Source organism: Scardinius erythrophthalmus, assembly GCF_964197995.2.
Source record: "Scardinius erythrophthalmus genome assembly, chromosome: 23".
Taxonomy (NCBI): Eukaryota; Metazoa; Chordata; class Actinopteri; order Cypriniformes; family Leuciscidae; genus Scardinius; species Scardinius erythrophthalmus.
The window spans coordinates 20266096-20287284 of NC_138243.1; the positions used below are offsets into that span (position 1 = coordinate 20266096).

At 37.6% G+C, this 21189-nt stretch overlaps 1 protein-coding gene across 1 annotated transcript; it reads left to right on the forward strand.

The window, feature by feature from the left end:
• The first annotated feature begins 445 nt into the window (after window positions 1–445).
• robo4 (roundabout, axon guidance receptor, homolog 4) lies at window positions 446–20436 on the forward strand. The gene is made up of 20 exons (XM_081355277.1): window positions 446–827; window positions 2113–2439; window positions 3692–3849; window positions 4043–4163; window positions 4286–4424; window positions 5705–5832; window positions 5971–6086; window positions 6178–6409; window positions 7979–8100; window positions 8638–8809; window positions 8894–9079; window positions 9169–9211; window positions 9804–9919; window positions 10903–11223; window positions 11297–11404; window positions 11500–11638; window positions 14774–15028; window positions 15104–15435; window positions 16879–17781; window positions 19672–20436. Exons 1-19 carry the CDS (start codon window positions 770–772, stop codon window positions 17097–17099), a joined length of 3294 nt encoding a protein of 1097 aa, XP_081211403.1. The 5' UTR covers window positions 446–769; the 3' UTR covers window positions 17100–17781; window positions 19672–20436.
• The last annotated feature ends 753 nt before the right edge of the window (window positions 20437–21189 follow it).

Consider the following 21189-nt stretch of genomic DNA (forward strand, 5'->3'; position numbering starts at 1 on the left):
TATTCTATTAAGTTTAACAATTTTACTGATTTGTTCAAGAATATTTTGAGCTGATTTTTCTTTTTTTACTGGCTCATATGAAATTTAGAGCAAATTTATATATATATATATATATTTTTTTTTAAAGAGTAAGTTTTTCTTGGCTGTGAGGTCTAATGATTTCCTGTTTATGCATGCTGTCATCAGAGACATTTGTTAGAAACCTTTATCACACAATTAATTACTGAATAGTGAAATCACTATCATACATAACCACCACCTTCCTAACAATAAAGTTGTCTAGAAGTAGTCGCCATGTAAAAAAAGAAGAAAAAAAGACTCGAAACGAACACTCCTCCGTTTCCCGTTTTTGGCCCAAAGTAGGCTATGTGCCATTGTTCAAACATGTCTTGAATTCAATCCCAAAACAAAAACAGAGGGCAAAAGCACGACTTAAGGAAACTGTAAGTCACATGTGTGTAGTTTAGGCTACCTCAGCAATTGTTAGAGGCATTAGTTATCGCTGGGTCGTCAGTTATCGGAGGTGTAAATCCACTCCGGTCATGTCATCAACTCCTCCTGAGAGTCCTGCTGCTGCTCGAGTCACCGGGGCGGGTCTCAATCCGGATGGCGCTCTGTTCAACACTCATGCTGACTGAAACGACGGAAACACATGACTGGGATACCTGTAGAACTATTGCGTTTTTGTTGCGGATTTGTAACGCAGTTAGTAGCCTAACAGCGATGCGTTTGATTGTTTTCATAAACTTAATTCGACGTGACACGTAATATGACGAGACATTTAATCAGGCTCTTTTGGGTTTTGGGGATTTTTTATAATATTGAAGGTAAGCACTAACTTTTTCAGTGTGTAACTATCGTCGTGTTAGTGATGAAGAAATCCTGTAATTCTGACAGAATATTTATTAATTTTACAACAACAAAAATCCATTCGACCGATACGGATACCTATTTTTTTATGTTTCAATGTATTACTATCTAGAAACGATTAGATTTTTTTCATAGTTGTGTAGGACAATAATAATAACTGAATTAGATTGTAGTATTTCTATATTATTTTTGCATTTTTTACGATGATATGTGTTAGGCCTTATACTCCGTTTAAGAACGAATAAGTTGATTATGCCAACAGTGGGCTATATAAATGTTACTATACCTTTCAACCCCATCATCTTATAAGAAAGTTAACATTTCAATAGCTATATTACTATTAATTTAGTTACATATGTTAAACGTATACGTCTAAATGTTACTCCAAATTTTAAGAAATTTTATTTACATGCAAGGCGTCCAGAAGCCCTCTAACATATGCCTGTTTATAAAAACTTTATGTACAAAACTTTTTAAATGATGTCTATTGTTTCCTTTAAACAGTCTCAAAGCCTATTTAGAAAGTCACAATATACTGTTAAAAGTGCAGCATTTCTTCTTTTTTCTTTTTTTACATACTTCCAGTGTTTCTCCCAAATTCCTCCACAGTGAAAATGACATAGCAGGACTGTGAGACTGTGTTTCCTCTCTTTCAGGAAACTGCCCCATCAGAGACAATAGAGACTTTTAATAGGCAAACACATTTTTGCCAAGAATGTAGAGCTCGAATTCTCCATTGTGCATTTCATCCTAGTTTACTTTTGATGCATCAGGAACAGACTTAGCATACAGACTTGGCTTATTTCAGTTTATGTTTACCAACATCATTTATGTTTTTCAAATCCGACAGACAACAAGGACTTTTTTTTTGTTTCAATGACACCCTCTCATGCCCATGTGATTGGCATGTTTTGGCGTGAGAGTACAAAGAGACATTGTAGGTCATTGTAAGTGGGCCAATAATAGCAGAGGGCCATTCCTGCACTTGGTGCACACAGGTGACGGATGTCCTGTTGGTCTATGACTTTGTTTGTAAGTGCTGGGGCTTTTGTTCCTCTCTAGAGTGGGAAAAACAGCCTCCGGCACTGACTCCGTACAGGAAATGTGTTTCCCTTACTCATCGCGGGGTCATCTGGCCATCCTAAACAAAAGAATTCAATGAGCTCTCAGGACTGGAATTTGTTCAATGTATTTGTTTAGTGGATGTCACTGGTGTTTGATTCTCCATTTTCCGTCCTCCAGGTTCCAGGCTCGTTTCAGATAGCGGCCTACCCCGTATCGTCCACCATCCCTCTGATGTGGTGGTCCGGGTGGGCAGCCCGGCCACGTTATCCTGCAGGGCAGAGGGCAACCCTGAGCCCACCATTGAGTGGCTCAGAAATGGCCAACCACTTGATATAAACAAGATGGATGCGCAATCACAGCCTATCGTTTTACCAGAAGGAAGTTTGTTCTTCTTCAGCGTCGTCCCCGGCCGAAAGAGTCAGTCCCACGAAGCAGTGTATGCCTGCGTTGCTCGGAACAGCGTCGGGATTGCGACCAGCAGAAACGCCTCTCTTCATATAGCAGGTTTGAATCAGGACACTGCAAGCAGTGTGATGTTTCCTTATATTTAAAGGACAGTTCACCTGAAAATGAGTGAACTCATTGTCATTTTGTTTAAAATCTATATGCATTTCGTTGTTTTGTGGAACATGAAGACATTTTGACAAATGTCTTAGCGTTTTTTTGTTTTTTTTTAATAAATAAGTCAATGGGGTCCAAAAAAAAACATCTCCACTGTCAGTTCCCACATAAACTCACTTGTTTGACCCCGATAACAATGAGTGACCTATCAAGACCTACTTAAATGCTCTGAAGGAACAAGAGGGTGAGGAAGCTTATTAAGATGTTCCATGAGATTACTGAAGATCAGATGTCAAAGTTTGCTTTCCTGCCCGAAACAAACAGAGCACTAATTGAGCTGTGACAGCATGCTGTGTTTGTAGCCCAAACAGATTCCTTGACAGGCCCAATTACTCTGCATTCCACTGGATTGGAGCAGGACCTGATTGAGACATTAAATCAATTGTTGCACACAATGAATTTGCGTTTTGTTTGCATCGATTCATCTGCTGGATAAACAAGCTACATCAGATGAGTCGACAATGGGCATCGATTACTAAAGCAAAAGGACGTTAATGAAGAAAAATATCTACAAAACATTTTTTCCCCCTGAAATGTAGCAACTGATTGTCAGAATTTCTGTTCGTTTTTTGACCACAACTGGCAACTACCATTCAAATGTTTTGGGTCGGTAAGATTTTTAAATGGTTTTGAAAGACACATGCTCACCAAGGTGATTATTTTAAACAAATTGTAGTAAAAACAGTACAATTCTGAAATATTATTACAATTTAAAATAACTGTTTTCTATTTTGATATATATTAAAATGCAATTTATTCCTGTGATGGCAAAGCTGAATTTTCAGCAGTCATTACTCCAGTCTTCAGAGTCACATGATCCTTCAAAAATCATTCTAATGCTGGTTTGGTGCTCAGTAATGTTGAAAACAGTTGTGCTGCTTAATATTTTTGTTGGAAACCGTGATAGGAATGTTTTGTAACGTTATAAAACTGTAATTTTTGCATCCTCGCTGAATAAAAGTATTCATTTATTTTTAAAAAATCAAATCTTACCAACCACAAACTTTTAAACAGTATTGCATGTTAACCATTTAGCACTATATATAGCACTACAGAATATATCATATAGATAGATTTTGTTTAATTCACTCAAGAATGTGTGAAACTCAGATCATTGTGACTGTGTTATTTTCAGCTCTGCGAGAGGACTTCCGTGTGCAGCCCAGTGGCGTGGAGGTGGTGGTTGGTGAGGTTGCTGTGATGGATTGCAGCCCGCCCGTGGGACATCCTGAGCCCAACGTCACCTGGAGGAAAGACGGGATTCCCATCAACAGCAGCAATGAACACTATAGTGTAAGAGCAAAATGTATTTAATTTTAATTCAAATTTCTTGGGTTTGATTTGTCTGTTAATATCTTTTTCTTGAGAACTCTTCTTGGTAAATGTCTGTAGAGGGCAGTATAACACAGAAAGTGAATCCTTAGTACCCTGAACAATGTTTTGTGTGCCTGAATCACAATATATTTCTGCTTATCTTCATATATAGGAACTGAATGGTAAACTGATCATTGCTCCAGCCCAGAAGAATGACTCTGGAGTTTACAGCTGTATAGCCTCAAACATTGTTGGAGTGAGGGAAAGCCGTGCCGCGCGACTGTCTGTATTAGGTGAGACCTGTTAATGTGCTTTAATGCAACATGGTGTGATTTCTAAGACTCTAATTTAGTCAAATACATCTACACTGTGCTCTAAAATTTCAAAGATCCATGCTTCTGTTATTCTTCCTCAGCTAAGCCAATGTTATTGCATAAACCAGAGGATGTCTCAGTGCAGCTTGGGGAGTCAGCACAGTTTTTCTGTGAGGCTGACGGAGACCCCATGCCTTCCGTAGAGTGGAGCCGAGACCAAGGACCTCTACCCAATGGCAGGTCAGACCCCTCATATTGGCCATCACAAACATGCTTTCCACATCATTTGAATGTAGTACCTGCAGGTTTTTATGAGGCTACAGTCATTTATTCAGCACTAAGAGTGTAATAAATGAAAAATAATAAATAAAATAATAAACAAACCTAGTCATTTCTTTTAAATAAACTGAATCGTTGTATAGCAGGGCCTTTTCCGACCCAAACTCTCAGCCAAGCCATCGACACCCTATATTAAATGTTTGATTTTTCCTGTAAAACTACATATCTTCCTTTACTAACATTAGCAAATATGATTGCTTTATGCTTAATTAGTGTTGACCTAGTTTTCAAATTAATTAGCCTACCTTTATGTCCTGGATTCAACCATAAGTTGGCACGAAATGGAAGTTGCGATAGTCTTTTCTTCCCTATTGTGACGTATATCCGAGTGAAATGGCTTCTTGAACAAGAAAAAATGAGGATTGATTGGATGGTTGTGGTTTGCTGTTGCTATGATCTAAAGTCTGTAAAAAAAGATGGACAACATGTCTTCACTTCCTTCCACTGTACAAAAATGAAGCCAAAATATCCCAGAATCAGTCACTGATGCTTATGTCATTTGGAGCCTGAGTCTGCGCAGTAGTGATCCTAGTATCAAGCTAGTAGTCAACCTAGTATCAAAAATCCTACTCCCACAGACTCAATAGCAAGCACAGCTGTCAATCATGACGTTACACTCCGCTTTTATAGCATCAAATTAACTAAAACCAAACTTGTTGGAAAAACAAACCCTTGAACATATGCCAGCGTAATAAGAACTACCTAAAGTGACAGAAACCATCTTCGGAAAAACATTATTTTAAGTGTGATTGTAATTTGACTTTTTTTTTTTTAGTTTGGCTTGCATTCCATTTGATTACATGGAGAGGGCGAGGTTTATGACCTATATTGCAGCCAGCCACCAGGGGGCGATCAAAATGTTTTGGCTTCACTTTTCAGGACATGTGCGGCACGCTTGCTGTGATCTCATGTGAATGACGGGTTGTCCCCACGTCGTCAGAGAAAAGAGGGAGAAGTTATTTTGATTAAAGATTACGAGGGAACATAATTTAATGATGTGCACAGATAAATATTTTTTCAGAAACATTGCTGTATTCCATAAAAATAAGAATTGTCCATTTTGATTTCATGACTTTTTATTCATAATGTTTTATATTGTGCTGACACCAGTATTAACATAATACGTAATAGATTGTGAAATTATGATTCGCATCCCTAAGCTCTTTTTACACGTTTGCCAGATATTTAATAAACCCAGACCACAGTCTGCAAATCCACTATGTGACGGCTCAGGACATGGGCAGGTACACCTGCACTGCAGAGAATAAACTCGGGGTGTCTGTGGCCAGCGCACAGCTTCTTGTAGAGGGTAAGAATACAAGTAATCATTCAGTTAACAGCAGTCAATCACTTTTTTTCTAAAACAGCATGCGCACTTCAACCACTTGCCATTTGTATTCTACTCACCCTGTCGAGATTAGTGATGTCTGGTTAATATATGTTACAGATACAGGAAGCACTAGACTGCGTGATCTACACAAGGAGCTGTCTGCCTTACGTGTGAGCCTGGAGAACGTTACAGTTATGAGCACAGCCTCCAACATGTCTCAAGTCATGTGGAGGGTAATGCAGTTCAGCTCATCCCTGACCAAACATCCACCACACATCAAATAATTGTGTTTTCTTAAGTAACTGTTTTCTTTTCTGTATGTAGTTGCAGTCGTCTATGTCACAGCCTCATTATCTTGAAGGCTTTGAGGTGCTGTATCGCTCTCTCCTGCCTGCCAGCTCAGAGTGGACAGCTCAAAGGGTTCCTCAGCCTGGCCTTCACACCCATGTGGGACCTCTGAAGAGAGGCTACAAGTACGAGTTCAAAGTCCGACCCTACGGCGGGAGCCTGTACGGCAGGGAGAGCAACACCAGACACTTACGAGTGCCAGAGATAGGTGAGAATCAATCTACAGTAAAAAAAGTACTGTGGTGGAGCCATGGTACAAAGATGGTAATACCATGCTGATTATTGTATTCATATACCATAGTATTTGCATGATATGTCAAACAATACCAGAGTATTATCATAGGACGTCCAAAAAAAAATAATATTATTGTGGTTACTTAATATATCCTACATTGTTTACTCCTTATATCGTACGTATACTCTTTTGTACACTTACACATTCAAAAGTTTGAGGTCAGTAAGGAAATTTTAAGGAAAATCATACTTTTACTCAGCAAAGACGCATTAATTTATGGAAGCTTGTTTCCGCCACAAAATAAAACATTTTAAAAGATAATTGCGACTTTATTTCTCAGAATTGCGAGATATAGTCAGAATTGCGTGAAATAAAGTCGCAATTGCGTGTTATAAAGTCAGAATTCAGACTTTTTTTCTCGCAATTGCGACTTTATATCACACAATTCTGACTTTATATCTCACAATTCTGACTTTATAACACATAATTGCGAGTTTATATCTCGCAATTCTGACATCTTTTCTCAGAATAGTGAGAATTGTGAAGAATATAAACTCACAATTGTGAGATATAAAGTCCAATTCTAAGGGAAAAAAAGACGGACTTTTTTTTTGTTACCTCAGAATAGTTTATATCTCACAATTCTGACTTTATAACACGCAATTGCGACTTTATATCATGAAATTCTGACTTTATATCTCACAATTGCGTATTATAAAGTCAGAATTGCGTGAAATAAACTCGCAATTGCGTGTTATAAAGTCAGAATTGCGAGATATAAAGTCACAGTTGCGAGAAAAAAAGTCAGAATTCTGACTTTATAAGACGCAATTGCGACTTTATTTCACGCAATTCTGACTTTATATCTCACAATTCTGACTTCATAACATGCAATTGCGACTTTATTTCACGCAATTCTGACTTTATATCTCGCTATTCTGAGAAATAAAGTCAGTATTGCGAGATGTAAACTCGCAATTGTGAGATAAAAAGTCGCAATTATCTTTTAAAATGTTTTATTTTGTGGCGGAAACAAGCTTCCATATTAATTAAATAAAAAGTCATAGTAAAGACGTTTATAATGTTACAAAAGATTTCGGTTTCAAAGAAATGCTGTTCTTTTAAAACTTTCTGTTCATAAAAAAATCCTGAAATATATGTTTCACACTTTTCCTCCAAATCAGCATATTAGAATGATTTCTGAAGGATTATGTGACACTGAAGACTTGGGGTGATGGCTGCTGAAATTTTAGCTTTGCATCCCAGAAATAAATTACATTTTAAAAGATGTTAAAATAGAAAATGGTTATTTTTAATTATTTTAATATTTCACAACATTACTGTTTTAACTGTATTTTTGATATATACATGCATTGATATATTCTGTATATATTTTTTTCAAATACATGTAGCATTGGTGAACATAAGAGACTTCTTTCAAAAACATGAAAAAAAAAATCCTACAGAACTAAAAAATTATTGGACAATTAAAATCAAACTGTGTCACCTTGTGCCACATGTAACCATGTGCACTGTTGTCAGTTCCCAGCGCACCACCTCAGGATGTGTCCATAACAATGCCCACTGACCGTAATGACACCGCACACCTCAGCTGGGATCCTCCCCCCCATGATGCTCACAATGGGATCATTCAGGGATATCAGGTATTACTTGCGTGCAGTCACTCATTGTGAAATAATTTTAAAGCTACTAATGCCCCGAGAGCCTTTCTCTCCAGCAGATATGGAGGAACATGTTCATAAGTGAAAATATAATTTATCTCTTGTTCCTAAAAATTAATTAATTTAATTAAACTACATTTTTAATCAAAAGAAGCCTGGAAGCAGTTAGATAATGCCTATTTTCAGCCTCAGACATTTCTAGACTCTCTGATCAGATATAAAGTGACACGAACCTGCCAAAATCAGGTTCTGTCTTTTTACAGTATTTAGAGACACTTTTTTAAATTAGTCCACCATTCAGATTTTCTGACTAGAAAATTGATGCATATTTTCCACTAATTTCTTTGTTGCTGTTTATACATGCATTAGCAGGGAATGCATTTTTTTAGCCACTGCTTTAGTCTATTATTATGGTATCATTGATATCAGACTGGCCTAAACGTCACATAAAAATGACAGATATATAGTATGTGTAGCAGCCTGCTTGTTAATGTTTTACTATGCTGTTCTTTCTGACAGGTTTGGTGTGTGGAGTCTGAGGAACTGAAGTCTTTTAACTGGACAGTGGACAGTGGAACACACAGTATTGAGATCAGCACGCTGCAGCCCGGCAGGCTGTACTGGGTCACAGTGGCTGCTGTAAACGGGGCGGGAGTGGGGGTCCAGAGCGACCCATACAAACTGCTCATAGGTAAGCTAATAAACTAACACTGAGGAATAATTTTAAATTGCAACCTACTCAGTATGTTACCTGTTGCTCTCTTTTTTCCCTCAGAGTCGAGGCAGGAGTCAGCACCGCATCAGACAGGCATACTCAGTATGTCTCATTTCCTTGCTGTGATTAAAGAGCCGGTATTCATTGGAAGCGCTGGCACCCTCCTGTGGTGTGTTTTGATGATTACTGCCCTGTTTTTGTACAGGAGACATGTCAGACCCGCCAACCTGGGAGGCAAAAGCTCAGGTAATCTATAATAAAGTCGCAATCTAAATCCTTTTTTAAATTTACTTAACGCATAATCATACAATCATAATTCTCTCTTCCATTTATAGGCTTATATAGACTGGAAAGTGAAGATCTCATTATCAAACACAGGTAAAATTATAAGGTCATAATACTATGACAACAATACTATTGAACTTTAAAACATACCACAGTACTAAATGATAACCATGTTAATATACCATGATACTTTAAAGAATACCATAGTACCTCAATAGTACATGTCCAAAAAACATAATTTCGCAGTGGTACATTTCCACAAAATTCTATCTGTACAACTAAATTCCAGATAAGAAAAAGAATTATGCTCGGTAAATCACAATTATGACCAAAAAAAGTCACACTAAAAGACATTATAAGTCAGAATTGTGAGATAAGTCAAAATTACTCCTGAGTTAAAAAGTCATAATTATGATCAAATATGACATTGACTTTGTCATAATTACTACTTAGTGTTTCTTAATTTCATCTTTTTATCTCATAATTTCGACTTCTCATAATTGACTTAATATCATAATTTCAACATTTTATGACATTTTTTCTTAAAATATCAGTTTATGTCATAATTATGCTTTTTTTTAATCTCACAATTCTAATTTAACACAGCATGGCCTTTTTTTTCTTAAGTGGCAGAAATTGGCTTCCACAAGTAATTGAGTCACCATCCTTATTATTTCCCTTCTAGAATGGCGGCACCAGACTCTCCGTGGATCTCTGGAGGCTGGAAACAAGACTCCAGCAGTGAGCCCAAGCAGGGCCTTTGGACCCAGAAGCAGGAGAACTCTGGCTTCCGGAGGACCAGTAAGTCACAACTTCCCCTGAGTTTTAACTCGAAACTTGGAACACCAAAACTGCCATTTGAAATACAACAACAACTTGAGCATCTTAACTCTTTTCCCGCCTTTGACAGAATTTTCTGTCATTCATGAGACAACGCTTCCCCGCCATTGACTGAATTTTCCAGCTATCTGTGTTTTCACTGTTATACAGTAGGGCGCGCTATTATGCAACTTCTGAAAGAAAAGCTCTTGATCTAAACACAGGCAAAAAAGGAGCAGAAACAAGCTATAAAAGCATTGCTTATGCACGTTGTAGTCTTTGGGGAAAAAGGAGATTTTCTCAGCTTTTTGTTCAAAACATAGCTTTTTTTATGAAACGTACCCACATTCAAGTGTTAATAAAAAGCAGAGGCTCTTTTCTTTCTTTTGATAAATTGCATGTTCATATATTCATATGATAAAGTATTCTGGGGGCCATAGAAGTTTTGTGAAAATTATAAAAAATTCTGTCAGGGAAAGAGTTGAAGAGACAGTTAATGCAAAAATTTAAATTCTGTCATCATTTACTCACCCTCATGTTGTTCCGAGCCTGTATGACTTACTTTCTTCTATGAAACACAAAAGAAGATGTTTTAAAGAATGTTCACGCTCCTCCGATACAGTGAAACTGTTCATCTGTGAAACACAAAAGAAGATGTTTTAAAGAATGTTCATGCTCCTCCGATACAGTGAAATTCTGATAACAAAATAAATTTTTTTCATTAAACTATTCCTTTTAGACTTTATTTATCCCATATCTTCATCTCACCATCCATGCACCCTCATCTACTCCTCTTTTTTGCCTTTCGTCATCTCTCTGGATGACATATACATCCTCATGAGAACCTTCAAAGATGCCTGTCACCCCTAAAGTCACGACTCTGCTGAGTCCTCATCAACTCTAATTACCATTGACATCTTGGCACATTATGTAAATCTGTCTGATTTTTACCTCTGTACTGACAGCTCTGCCCATTACGGCTAAGAAGGAGCCTAACCCCCTGCGGTCAGCCGTCCCCATTGTACCAGACAATTGCGGCGTCTATGGCACCTTTTATGTGGATCTAACCAGCAATGGACTGAAGACGTTTAATAGTCCGGGTCGCTGTCCCAGAATGCCCCACGGCAACTCTCAACTGCATAACTCCGAGACTGTTCGCATCACCGAACCCATCGTCAAAACCGCCGTTGTGAGGGAAGTGCAGGCATTGCCATGGAAACGTGCCCTCCCTTCCCAGCCCAACATGGGAGTTCTGAAGGAATCGTGGGAGAAAAATTACAAGCGTGGTGAGACATCCTTACATTCACCGAGTCATTAACATTAATTTTGTCCAGCACTGACATGTTTGTCCACTTCCAGAGCTGCACGCGGTGAAAAGTGTCCCATTAATGCCCTTGAATCAACACGCTCTGGCAGTGTGCAGTGTACCAAACAACCATCAGCAAAGATTCAGTCAGCACCCTGCAGGTTTGAACACTAGCATTTCTCATGTTTCTAATCCTTTGAATCTCAGAAGAAGTGTAGTGAAACTATCTCTTCTAAACTGATCTACATTCCCTCAGGTGGTGTATCAGAGCATGTGAAGCTGCCAAGTTCTCCACGTATCCTGCATTACTCCACCTCTCTGCAGCTGGTGGACATGTTACCCAGCCCTCCGCCTCTTCCAGTGGAGGACAACCACAGCCTCAGCTCAGAGGACGAGTGAGAATCACACTGACACCCAGAGCTAAATTTACATGTTCAGAGATTGGATTGCACTTTTTTTTTTTAGCTCAACAGACATTTTAGTTATGTTGGTAAAACTTTATAATAGGGTTCAATTGGTTAAATCTTTGGTAATGCATTAGGTATCATCATAACTAACAATTTTATATATATATATATATATATATATATATATATATATATATATATATATATATATACTGTATATATATAATCTATGTATTATTATTATTATTTTAATTTTTTTACAGCATTCATTTATCTAGGTTAAAGGGACAGTTCACCCCAAAAAAATAATTTGCTGTTAATTTACTCACCCTCAGACCACCCAAGGTGTCTTTTTTCCTCAGTAGAAATGTAAAGAAGATTTTTAGCTAAAACCGTTGTCCTTGGTGATTGGTATAATGGAAGTCAACGTCAGCTACCGTCACTTTGAGAGTTAAAAAAAAAACATATACAGGCAAAACAAAATTAATACCCGTTGTGAATTGCTGTAACTTGTCCTTTCCCCTTGCCCTTATAGGGACCACAATGGAAATAAGTCTTTGGGCTTTATTGTGTTATCCCTGGCTATTTATGTATTTTAATGTATGATACAGAGTACTGTTTTCATATTTTTTTTTATATTTAAGTGGTCAAATAAAATCAATCAATCAATCAATCAATCCTGACGATACATTGAGGTCTTATGAAGCGAAACCATCAATATGTCCAAGAAACTGAACATTATTTACAACATTATTACCTGTAATCCACAGCCTCTGCAAACGGTCCTGAGCGCGTTAATGGCAGTCTGGAGCACGTAATGACATCAATTGGCTCCAGTGTAGTTTGCTTCCCAACATGCTTTCTTCTGCAGAACACAAAATAAGCTATTTTGAAGAAAGCCATACAGATTCTTTTGTGTTTCATAGAAGAAAGTAAGTCATACAGGCTCAGAATGACCTATCACATAATGTTACTTTCTAAATATACCAATACATTTGAACATTTCAAGTTAAATTGCTATTCACTGTTAGTTACTGTAATGTTTACTTGGTTACTTGGTGCAATGTGTTTCTCCTAAAATAGGAGTAACAAAAATCGACACAACTTAGACAATCATTTACTCACTAAAGAGTTTGAGCTATAAAAATCCATGGAGAACATAATTCAGATATTTGGTCTGGAAACAGTTTGATATAAGAGGTTTACAGGTTGTCTAGGGAAATCAGAGCACAGTGTGTAACAACTTCTGAATCTATAAAGGAGAAATGAGATCACTTGGGTCTTTTTCCTCAGCTGAAACATTTGAGAAGCTGTAAACTCCTTGCTTCCTGCAAAGTTTAGTGCACAGGAATATACTAGAACTTTAGATGGTCTTTCTTCTCATTGTGGCTTCATAAATGATGATAAACTTCAGTGTTTCAGCATTCTGCCATAGCTGGATGTGAGTGGTGCTAAATCACCACTGCCACAGAGCTCAAGATTTATGTCCATTTCTCACAGACAACTTGAGGGGTTGCATGTCCGTAATAACAGTGTCTGTGACAACACCGTGTCTTTATAGCGTGAGAAGAGAGAAGTCTACTACTGTCTCTCTCTGCTCTCAGACTAAAAGACTGGAAACCAATTTAGCCTGTATCTCAACTCTAATGGATAGGGAGGCAGAAGGGGAAATGGCCCACACTATTTATTAGAAGGTATGTAAGTGAGAGGAAGTGTGTTTTAAATGCTGTAGGACACAAACGGGAAGTTTTTTTCCGGCGGTGCAAACTACTAGCTAGCAGGAACGGACACAGAACTGCCCACTCAGAAAGTCTCATACAAACACCTTATCATTTCAAGTAACAATGTGCAACCTCGAGTTCAAAGTGTAATTATACTGAAGCAGTTCTACATTTGATACAAAATACCACCTGGTATTGATAGACCACACTTATGAGTTTTTGACCACAGCAAAAACATATTTCTGTATAAAACATTATCTTTCAAAATATACATTTTCTGAAAAATGGTACTTTTGCCCCTGCTCTCCCCAAACATATGTGGAATGACTTGGGTCTTTTCATCAGAAGAAACAATCTGAGAATCTGGTTACTTGTTTTTACTTCTCAAATAGTCTAAATTTCTGTCATTGAAGAGATCTCATTTGTGATTTTGCTTTCCTATTAGAAAAATACAGAGACGTGCAGGGAAAAAAAGCGTGATATCTTGATCGTGAATTAGGAATATGTTCCCATGACTCAGTAATTTGTGGCCATATTTTATTAATTTGTTCCCTTGTTTTAGTTCAATCATGGCCACGTTTAATTAATTCCCTAGTTTTAGGTAAATCGTGGCCATGTTGTAAGCTACTAATTTGTTCCTATGTTTTCATTTAGTTAAATCATTGCCACAATTTAACAAAAAAAGCTACAAATTAGTAAAACGTGGCCACAATTTATTTAAAACAAGGGAACAATTTTAATTCTTAATTTATGACTACGATATCTTGTTCCCCCTGCATTTGAAATGCAGCTGACATGAATAATTAAATCCGATATTCATTCGTTCAATCGTTTTTTGATTTAATATTGAAAGTACAAAAATGAGAAAACAGTTCCTTTTTCGATTTTTCATTTTTTCCAAAAAAACGAAAAACAAGAATTCAGCTTGATTTTTCGTTTTTTGTTCTGAGGTAGCAAAATTAATAAACAGCTGGAAAATTCGATTTCTACACGTGGGCGGGAATGAAACGCCCCTACATTTAATCTTTTTTCATCAAACAATCAGACTAACGAAAAAAATGAAAAATCGAAAAAGGAACTGTTTTCTCATTTTTCTACTTTCAATATTAAATCAAAAAACGATTGAACGAATGATACACGGATTCAATTAGTCTGCTATCTACATGTTTTATTATACTATAAAATCTTAGAATTGAACATTTGCGTATGGTAAACGTCAAGCTAGCAGGTTAAATGGCTAACAGTATGCTAAGCCTACGTGAAAAATTAAGCCCCGTAAAATAATAGAGAATTATATACTGTATTATTACATGTAACATAATTTCAAAGAAATGTAGCAATGCCAGAAATAGTAAGAGAAGTATGCTAGTATGAATTTAAACATGTATATCTGATCCCTCAGGTCGACCAGATCCACCAAGCTGACGGTCGACATCGGCTCTCAGCAGTCTGTGTGCGCTGCCTCAGGGCTCCAGGGTTTCACTATGTCCACTACGGGCTGTCCAACCCACCACAGCCCAGCCCAGCTCAGCCCGTCCTATAGCCACCTGTCCACTACCTCCTTCTGTCTCTCCACCGATGACTACCAGGACACCACGCTCAGTACTCAGGGCCACGCTCAGTACATGGAGATCAGCCCTAAACCACAGGGAACGAGGTAAGAGAACACCTGAAAGAGCATTTCTGTGAATAAAGTATCAAGACGAGGGCTGATTTTGATGTCTCCCATCAGTACGTCCCATCAGAGTTCTCCATCAATGCCCCGTCCGTTCTCTCCCACGCCCACGTTCGGTTACATCTGCGGGCCTGTCGACCAGGAGATGGATGATGAGCAGGGGTGCCAGCCGATCGGACTCAGGGGAGCCACCCTGAGAAGCACGCCCTCCTCCTGTTACAGCGAATGGGAGGGTTCGCTGTGGAACGGCTGGGGTTCGGTGTCCGAGAGCAACGCGGCGAGCGCTCGGACGAGCATCATCAGCTCTTCTGACTGCTCGTTCATAAACGATGCGAACTTTGCCCGCGTCCTGGCTCTGACAGCCGAATCTATGAGCGGTACTTTATCAGGCAAGATATAACTCTCTTCAACCTCTGTAGAATTAGGTTGTTTTATTTATAGGCTCCACGTGATTATTCAAATATCAAGTTTGCTAACAGCAATACTGATGTAGTTGGCAGAAATGGCCACTAGGTGGAACAATCTGCTCATGCAGCACATGGAAGCTCTGCTCATTTCCACACAATTGGAATGGCCACTATTTAAGAAGTGCATGATAAAATAAACTGTAAATAAAAAACATTTGGGTGAAAATGTTTGTAAATGCAAATATTTTGGCTAATCTTAATCAAGCTTTCAGGTACCAGTACTCTCAGATCTCACATTTTACCTTGTTTAAACCTGTTCTGCAAATGTCTAATGGGCATACTTATAAGTTATTTATAAGTCTGGCTGCATTAGTTTCTAAAACTGATCACATTTCAGTTTTATTTGATGCTCACCACCCTTTTTCAGTTTATTATTAATTTCTCAGCTCTGTAAGGCTGTACAGTTTTGTGCCTCATTTGCATAGTCGTCAAATAAGTATTATGTAAATATTCACTTCAATTCAGATCATAATTATGTATGAAGTGGCCTTAAAATATCTGGTCACTTTAGTCACATTTAATATTCGAATACCATTGCATTAAATAACAAAATATCAACCCAAGTTGCTTATATTCTATAGGAAGACAGCACAAGCAAAATAGGTTTGAAATGATAAATGAAGATAAAATGCTTTTGGACACTTTCAAGTTGTCAAATTTAAATTGAACATATTCATAATTGTGATAAACTACACCAGCCTTCATCTAGAGACAAAAAAATGGCTCAAAAAAAGTTAGGTTAGTTCTGAGAAAAGCTTTTGCACTATTTTATTCGATTTTTTTTATTTTTTATTTAATGCAATCCCATTCAAACTATTTAAACTGTCACTTAAGCACCTTTTGGGATGGTTGCATAACTTAATTGGAGAACTGTATTTTGGATGAGAATCCTCATTGTCAGATCACATTCACAAGGCACCGCAGCATTACGCTTCCCAATGAGACAGTGAAAAATAGCAGCCCTACTTTAGTACAATGAGAAATAATGGGATTTGAGGACCTGTCTGCAAATTGTCTGAACTCCCCCACCATCCTCTCTGAAGTTTCAGCAAATCAATCACGCCTTTCAAAAGAGAAACCTACAGGGACTTTCCTCTCTCCATTTGCTGATTGTTTCCCCCTTTCACTCTCTCTCTCTCTCTCTATCTGTCTTTCAATCTTCGTGAATGCATCAGGTTAAATGACTAGTACATTGTAACCGATGGGTTCAGCAGCGATGTGCATTATCGTTCAGCGTTATTATGGTCAAATTGACTTGTGCGACTTTATACGTATTAACAGATTGCTTTCGGTTGTGTATATTGTACCTATGTGCATGCGTATGCATACATCTCTCTTGATTTCCTTTGTGATGTGTGTGTGCAGATTTCTCCCCGCCTGCATCCCCCCTGAGTGTTCTGTTCCCCCCTCGAGAGTGTTTTGGAGAGGTAGAGCCGCTGCCCGTGTGGGACTGGAGCACGGCTTGGGTGGAGGAGCTGGAGGCCCAGTTCAAAGCCTCCAGAGAGACCAGAAGAACGGCCACATCTAGCAGACACTCGGGCATTGAGCACTGGAGAGGACATCTGGAGACCCCCTCGCACCGATGATCGACTTGTACACGCTTAAGGGTTGTTTATGGACTATATTTCCCTGCGTTCCTCAGGGCAACCCCCTTCCTTGTAGTTTTGATGGTCTTGGGTTTGTAGCAAGGTCAATAAATGGAAAACCACACTGCTGTAAGGTACAGTGTGTGCGGTGTACGCCACTTGTACAGTTGTACCACACCATAATAAAGACTATTGTACAGGACATTCACATTGGCATTCGAAGAAATGTAAATAAACCAGTTTTATTTAATAAAACCTCCACATACGCTTTTATAAATCAAATACGCTTTTATATGACAGAGTTATCTAAAATACACAGGAATTATTATACAAGATGTTTTGTATTTTATGATTCATTTTTATTCAATTTTATTTTGAAAAATGTTAGTCAAGTTTGCATTTAACCTGCTATATAATGGAACAATGTTAGCAACTTTAGATAACTTTTATTTTTATTGATTATTGTTTTTTTGTTTGTATGAACGTAGTTTTTTTCATTCGAAATATTGTTTTAGCTGTCATTTTTTAATGCACACTCTGCCCTACTAAAAAGTCACATTTTAGCTCATTTTATTTTTACTAATTGCCTTTAAAAGTTAATAAATGAGTATTTTATCGCAAGTATCGGCCTCTCGGATCACTGACGTGTTTGTTGCATGTGTGTCCTGCTGTCTCGTAGTCAGTGCCGGCCCGTGGGGTTGTGGGGCCCTAGGCAAGATCATGAAAATTGGCCCCACTGGAGTAAAAAACTCTCATAACAATTTTATGAAGGAAGAGAAAGCACATGATACGACAATTTCAATATTTAAGTTTGTAAATGTGTATTAAGTGTAGCATTCAAAAATGAAAAAAATATTTACATGAAACTCAAATAAATGAAATAAAATGTATAAATTGTACATAAATTATAATATATATATATATATATATATATATATATATATATATATATATATATATATATATATATTAAAAAAATTAGGCTATAGATTGCTCAATATATAAGTTTATAAAAGTGTAACATTCAACGTACATATGAAAAAACACTAAGAAACTAAGAGATTTTTAGCATAGCCCTAGCCTAGTACATAAAAGACAGAAAGCACACATAAAAAATAAAGCATAAAATAAAGCAAAAAATTAAAGGTATTTTTGTAAATGCAGTAGTAATTATGCATGACTAGAAATGCAGTAGGCTACTACATTTGAACTTTTTACTGATGATCACAATAATAAAAATGTTTTGTATTATTTTTAAATGTTTAAATATTAATTTGGAAAGAGGGAGAAACCTGTTTTTAGCGGGAAGGGAGAATGGATGGGGTGGGTTAGGACTGCATGATAATAATGGTACTGATAATCACAATTATTTTGCTCAAAATTATAATAGTGATTATTAATGACCATTATTCTCAGTTGAGAAATTGCAGAAAAAGAGACAGTTAATATAAATTAATTGCATAAATAGCCTATTAAAAGGGGTAAAACGGCCATTTTGAGGTCTGAGATGGTCCACCTTAATTTAAAAAAACTACGATAACTTCATCAGAGAATTAAAATCTATACAAAATGCATGGGTAGATAATTCTTAACACGCTGAATGTGGCCCAATTTTTCCATGTCTGTCTGTCTGCGACTGCGATCATGGGCATTGTTACATTTATTAGTAAAACTAATAATAGGCCTACAGCAATAAATAACGCACTATTTATAGAAGTCAGAAGAACACACCTTTACTTTGAGCTTGTCTTTATTCCTCAACCACTTTCCTCTTCCTTTTTTCAGCTCCAGAAAGATGGCGTTTGGATGCCATTTCTACCACAGTTTAACATATTATTATTTATTCAATTAACTAAAAATAGCATTGCTGTATGACTACGACTCTGACGAGACTTCGTGACGTTATGACAGACAAGAGGCAATCCAAATGTGAAGTCGATATTACCATAGAGATTATAATATTTGGTATTTCATTTTTGACAGCACATTTTCTGTCATGCAAAATGCCTCATATAGGCCTAAGAAATTAAGCATTACTAAAGGGTAAGAGCACCACAAAAAAAAAAATGTCTCTTGTTTCTAAAACGTGAGCATTTTGGAGAGAAGTGTGGTGGAATCCGTGGGTGTGAATACTGTGATAATTACGGTACTCGAGGTCTCCCACTATGTCTCGGGCGGTATTATGCAAATTAGCATGTGACGAGCTACTGTGTATATTTCTTATGTTTTTATATTTTATTCGTTCTATTGTTATGTATTTATTATCTTTTTCGGAAATTTGTCATGTTTGAACTACACAAGAGCTATCCTTTTTATATATGTTGTAGGTCTGGGTAATTTATTAGATACTCACCGTCTCTGTGAACTGTATCATGATTAGTCAGGTCCATGCAATGCGTCCGGCTTTTCTGACTGCGAAAGTCGAGATGCACGCACCTGAGTGAATTCTCAATATTATGCTCAATTAACGATTTATAAAAAGAATTTGTTAGATACAGGGGCCCCCTCTGGCAAGGCGGGGCCCTAGGCGACCGCCTATGTCGCCTAATGGACGGGCCGGCTCTGCTCGTAGTTAAGGGTGCACAAGAGGTCTGTCAAGAGAACATGTACGGCCCCTCCAGAGCTCTAATCCTCACCGCAAGCCAGAAGAACAAAATCAGACAACCCTAGACACCCACTGGACACACACACACACACACACAGAAAACACAAGTGACCCTGGCACGACTGCAGAGGGATTATCGCTTGTCCCCTTCTCTCTCTCTCTCTCTCTCTCTCTCTCTCTCTCTCTCTCTCTCTCTCCCTACGGCCATATGCTTGGCACAAAACACACCTCCCCCATTACACACTTTTATGCATGTGCACACAAACACACTACTTGGATCTACAGCCTTGAATTCGTGTATGGCCAAAAAGGCATCTTTTTATAGCCTGCTGGTAATCCTTTGACCCAGTTTGCCATGCATGACCACACTAAAATGTTACCAACTTTTGCTTCTCTTGTTTCTTTCTTTCATTTGTCACAGCAGAGCAAACCCGCATTTGTCCCCAAGGATTATTTTTGCATGAAACAATTCGAGTTCCTTCATTAATGCAAATATAAAATTCCCTGTTTTATTGAAAAATAAATGTGCAAGAGACTAAACGTGAATCAAGGCGAAATTCTTTATCATTCTTTGCTTGGAAGTAAAATGAAGTTGTAATTTCTTGGAAATACCTTTTGCAGCGATATACTGTTAACATCTGGACGCCATCCACGCTGTTGAGAGCGATGTTTAGATGAATATGTACTGTAAATATGTTCCTCTAAATAACAAAATAAACAGAGACACACACACACAAAGACCAGCATCTAATCATATTGATGTGGATATGTTTGCATCAGCTCTGCAATTTATCGGCATCATGTCAACACTGTTATGATATTTTGATTATAAAAGTATATTTGAGACTATACAGATATGACTATGTGAGACTATAGTTTGAATTAATTCATTTTCTTTGCATGACACATTGACATTACAGTACAGAATACAGTTGTATTGATGCAAACATGATCAAAGATGCATTGTTTATTCTTTTGATCTTTTGTTAAAAAAATTCGCAGAAATCTAACCATTCATTTTTTAGTAAAGGGGAAATTCCCATTATGAAATAAAGGTTTTTCTTCACAATTATTGGCACCCCTAGAATTTTTTTATGAGTAAAATATCTCTGAAGTATATTCCCATTAATGTTTACCTTTTTTAAGCACACCAGGGTGACTAGGAACATGAAATTGTCCAGCTATGACTTCTTGTTTCACAGGAGTATGAAATAGCTATGAATCTGCCTGGAGGAGGACGTGTGTCTATATTGCGAGGAGGAGAGTTTGAGTGGCCAAAGGCTCTCCAAGGATCACAGATGGATTGCAGAGATTAGTTGAGTCTTGGGGTCAGAAAGCCAAAAAAAAAAAAAAAAAAAATGTAGGGTTTCAAGAAAAATTCACCTCGCTCATCCAAAAACAAACTCCAGCATATTCAGTTGTCACTGTCAAACACGACTGGAACTTCAAAAGGGACCAGATTCTGTGGTCAGATGAAACAAAAAG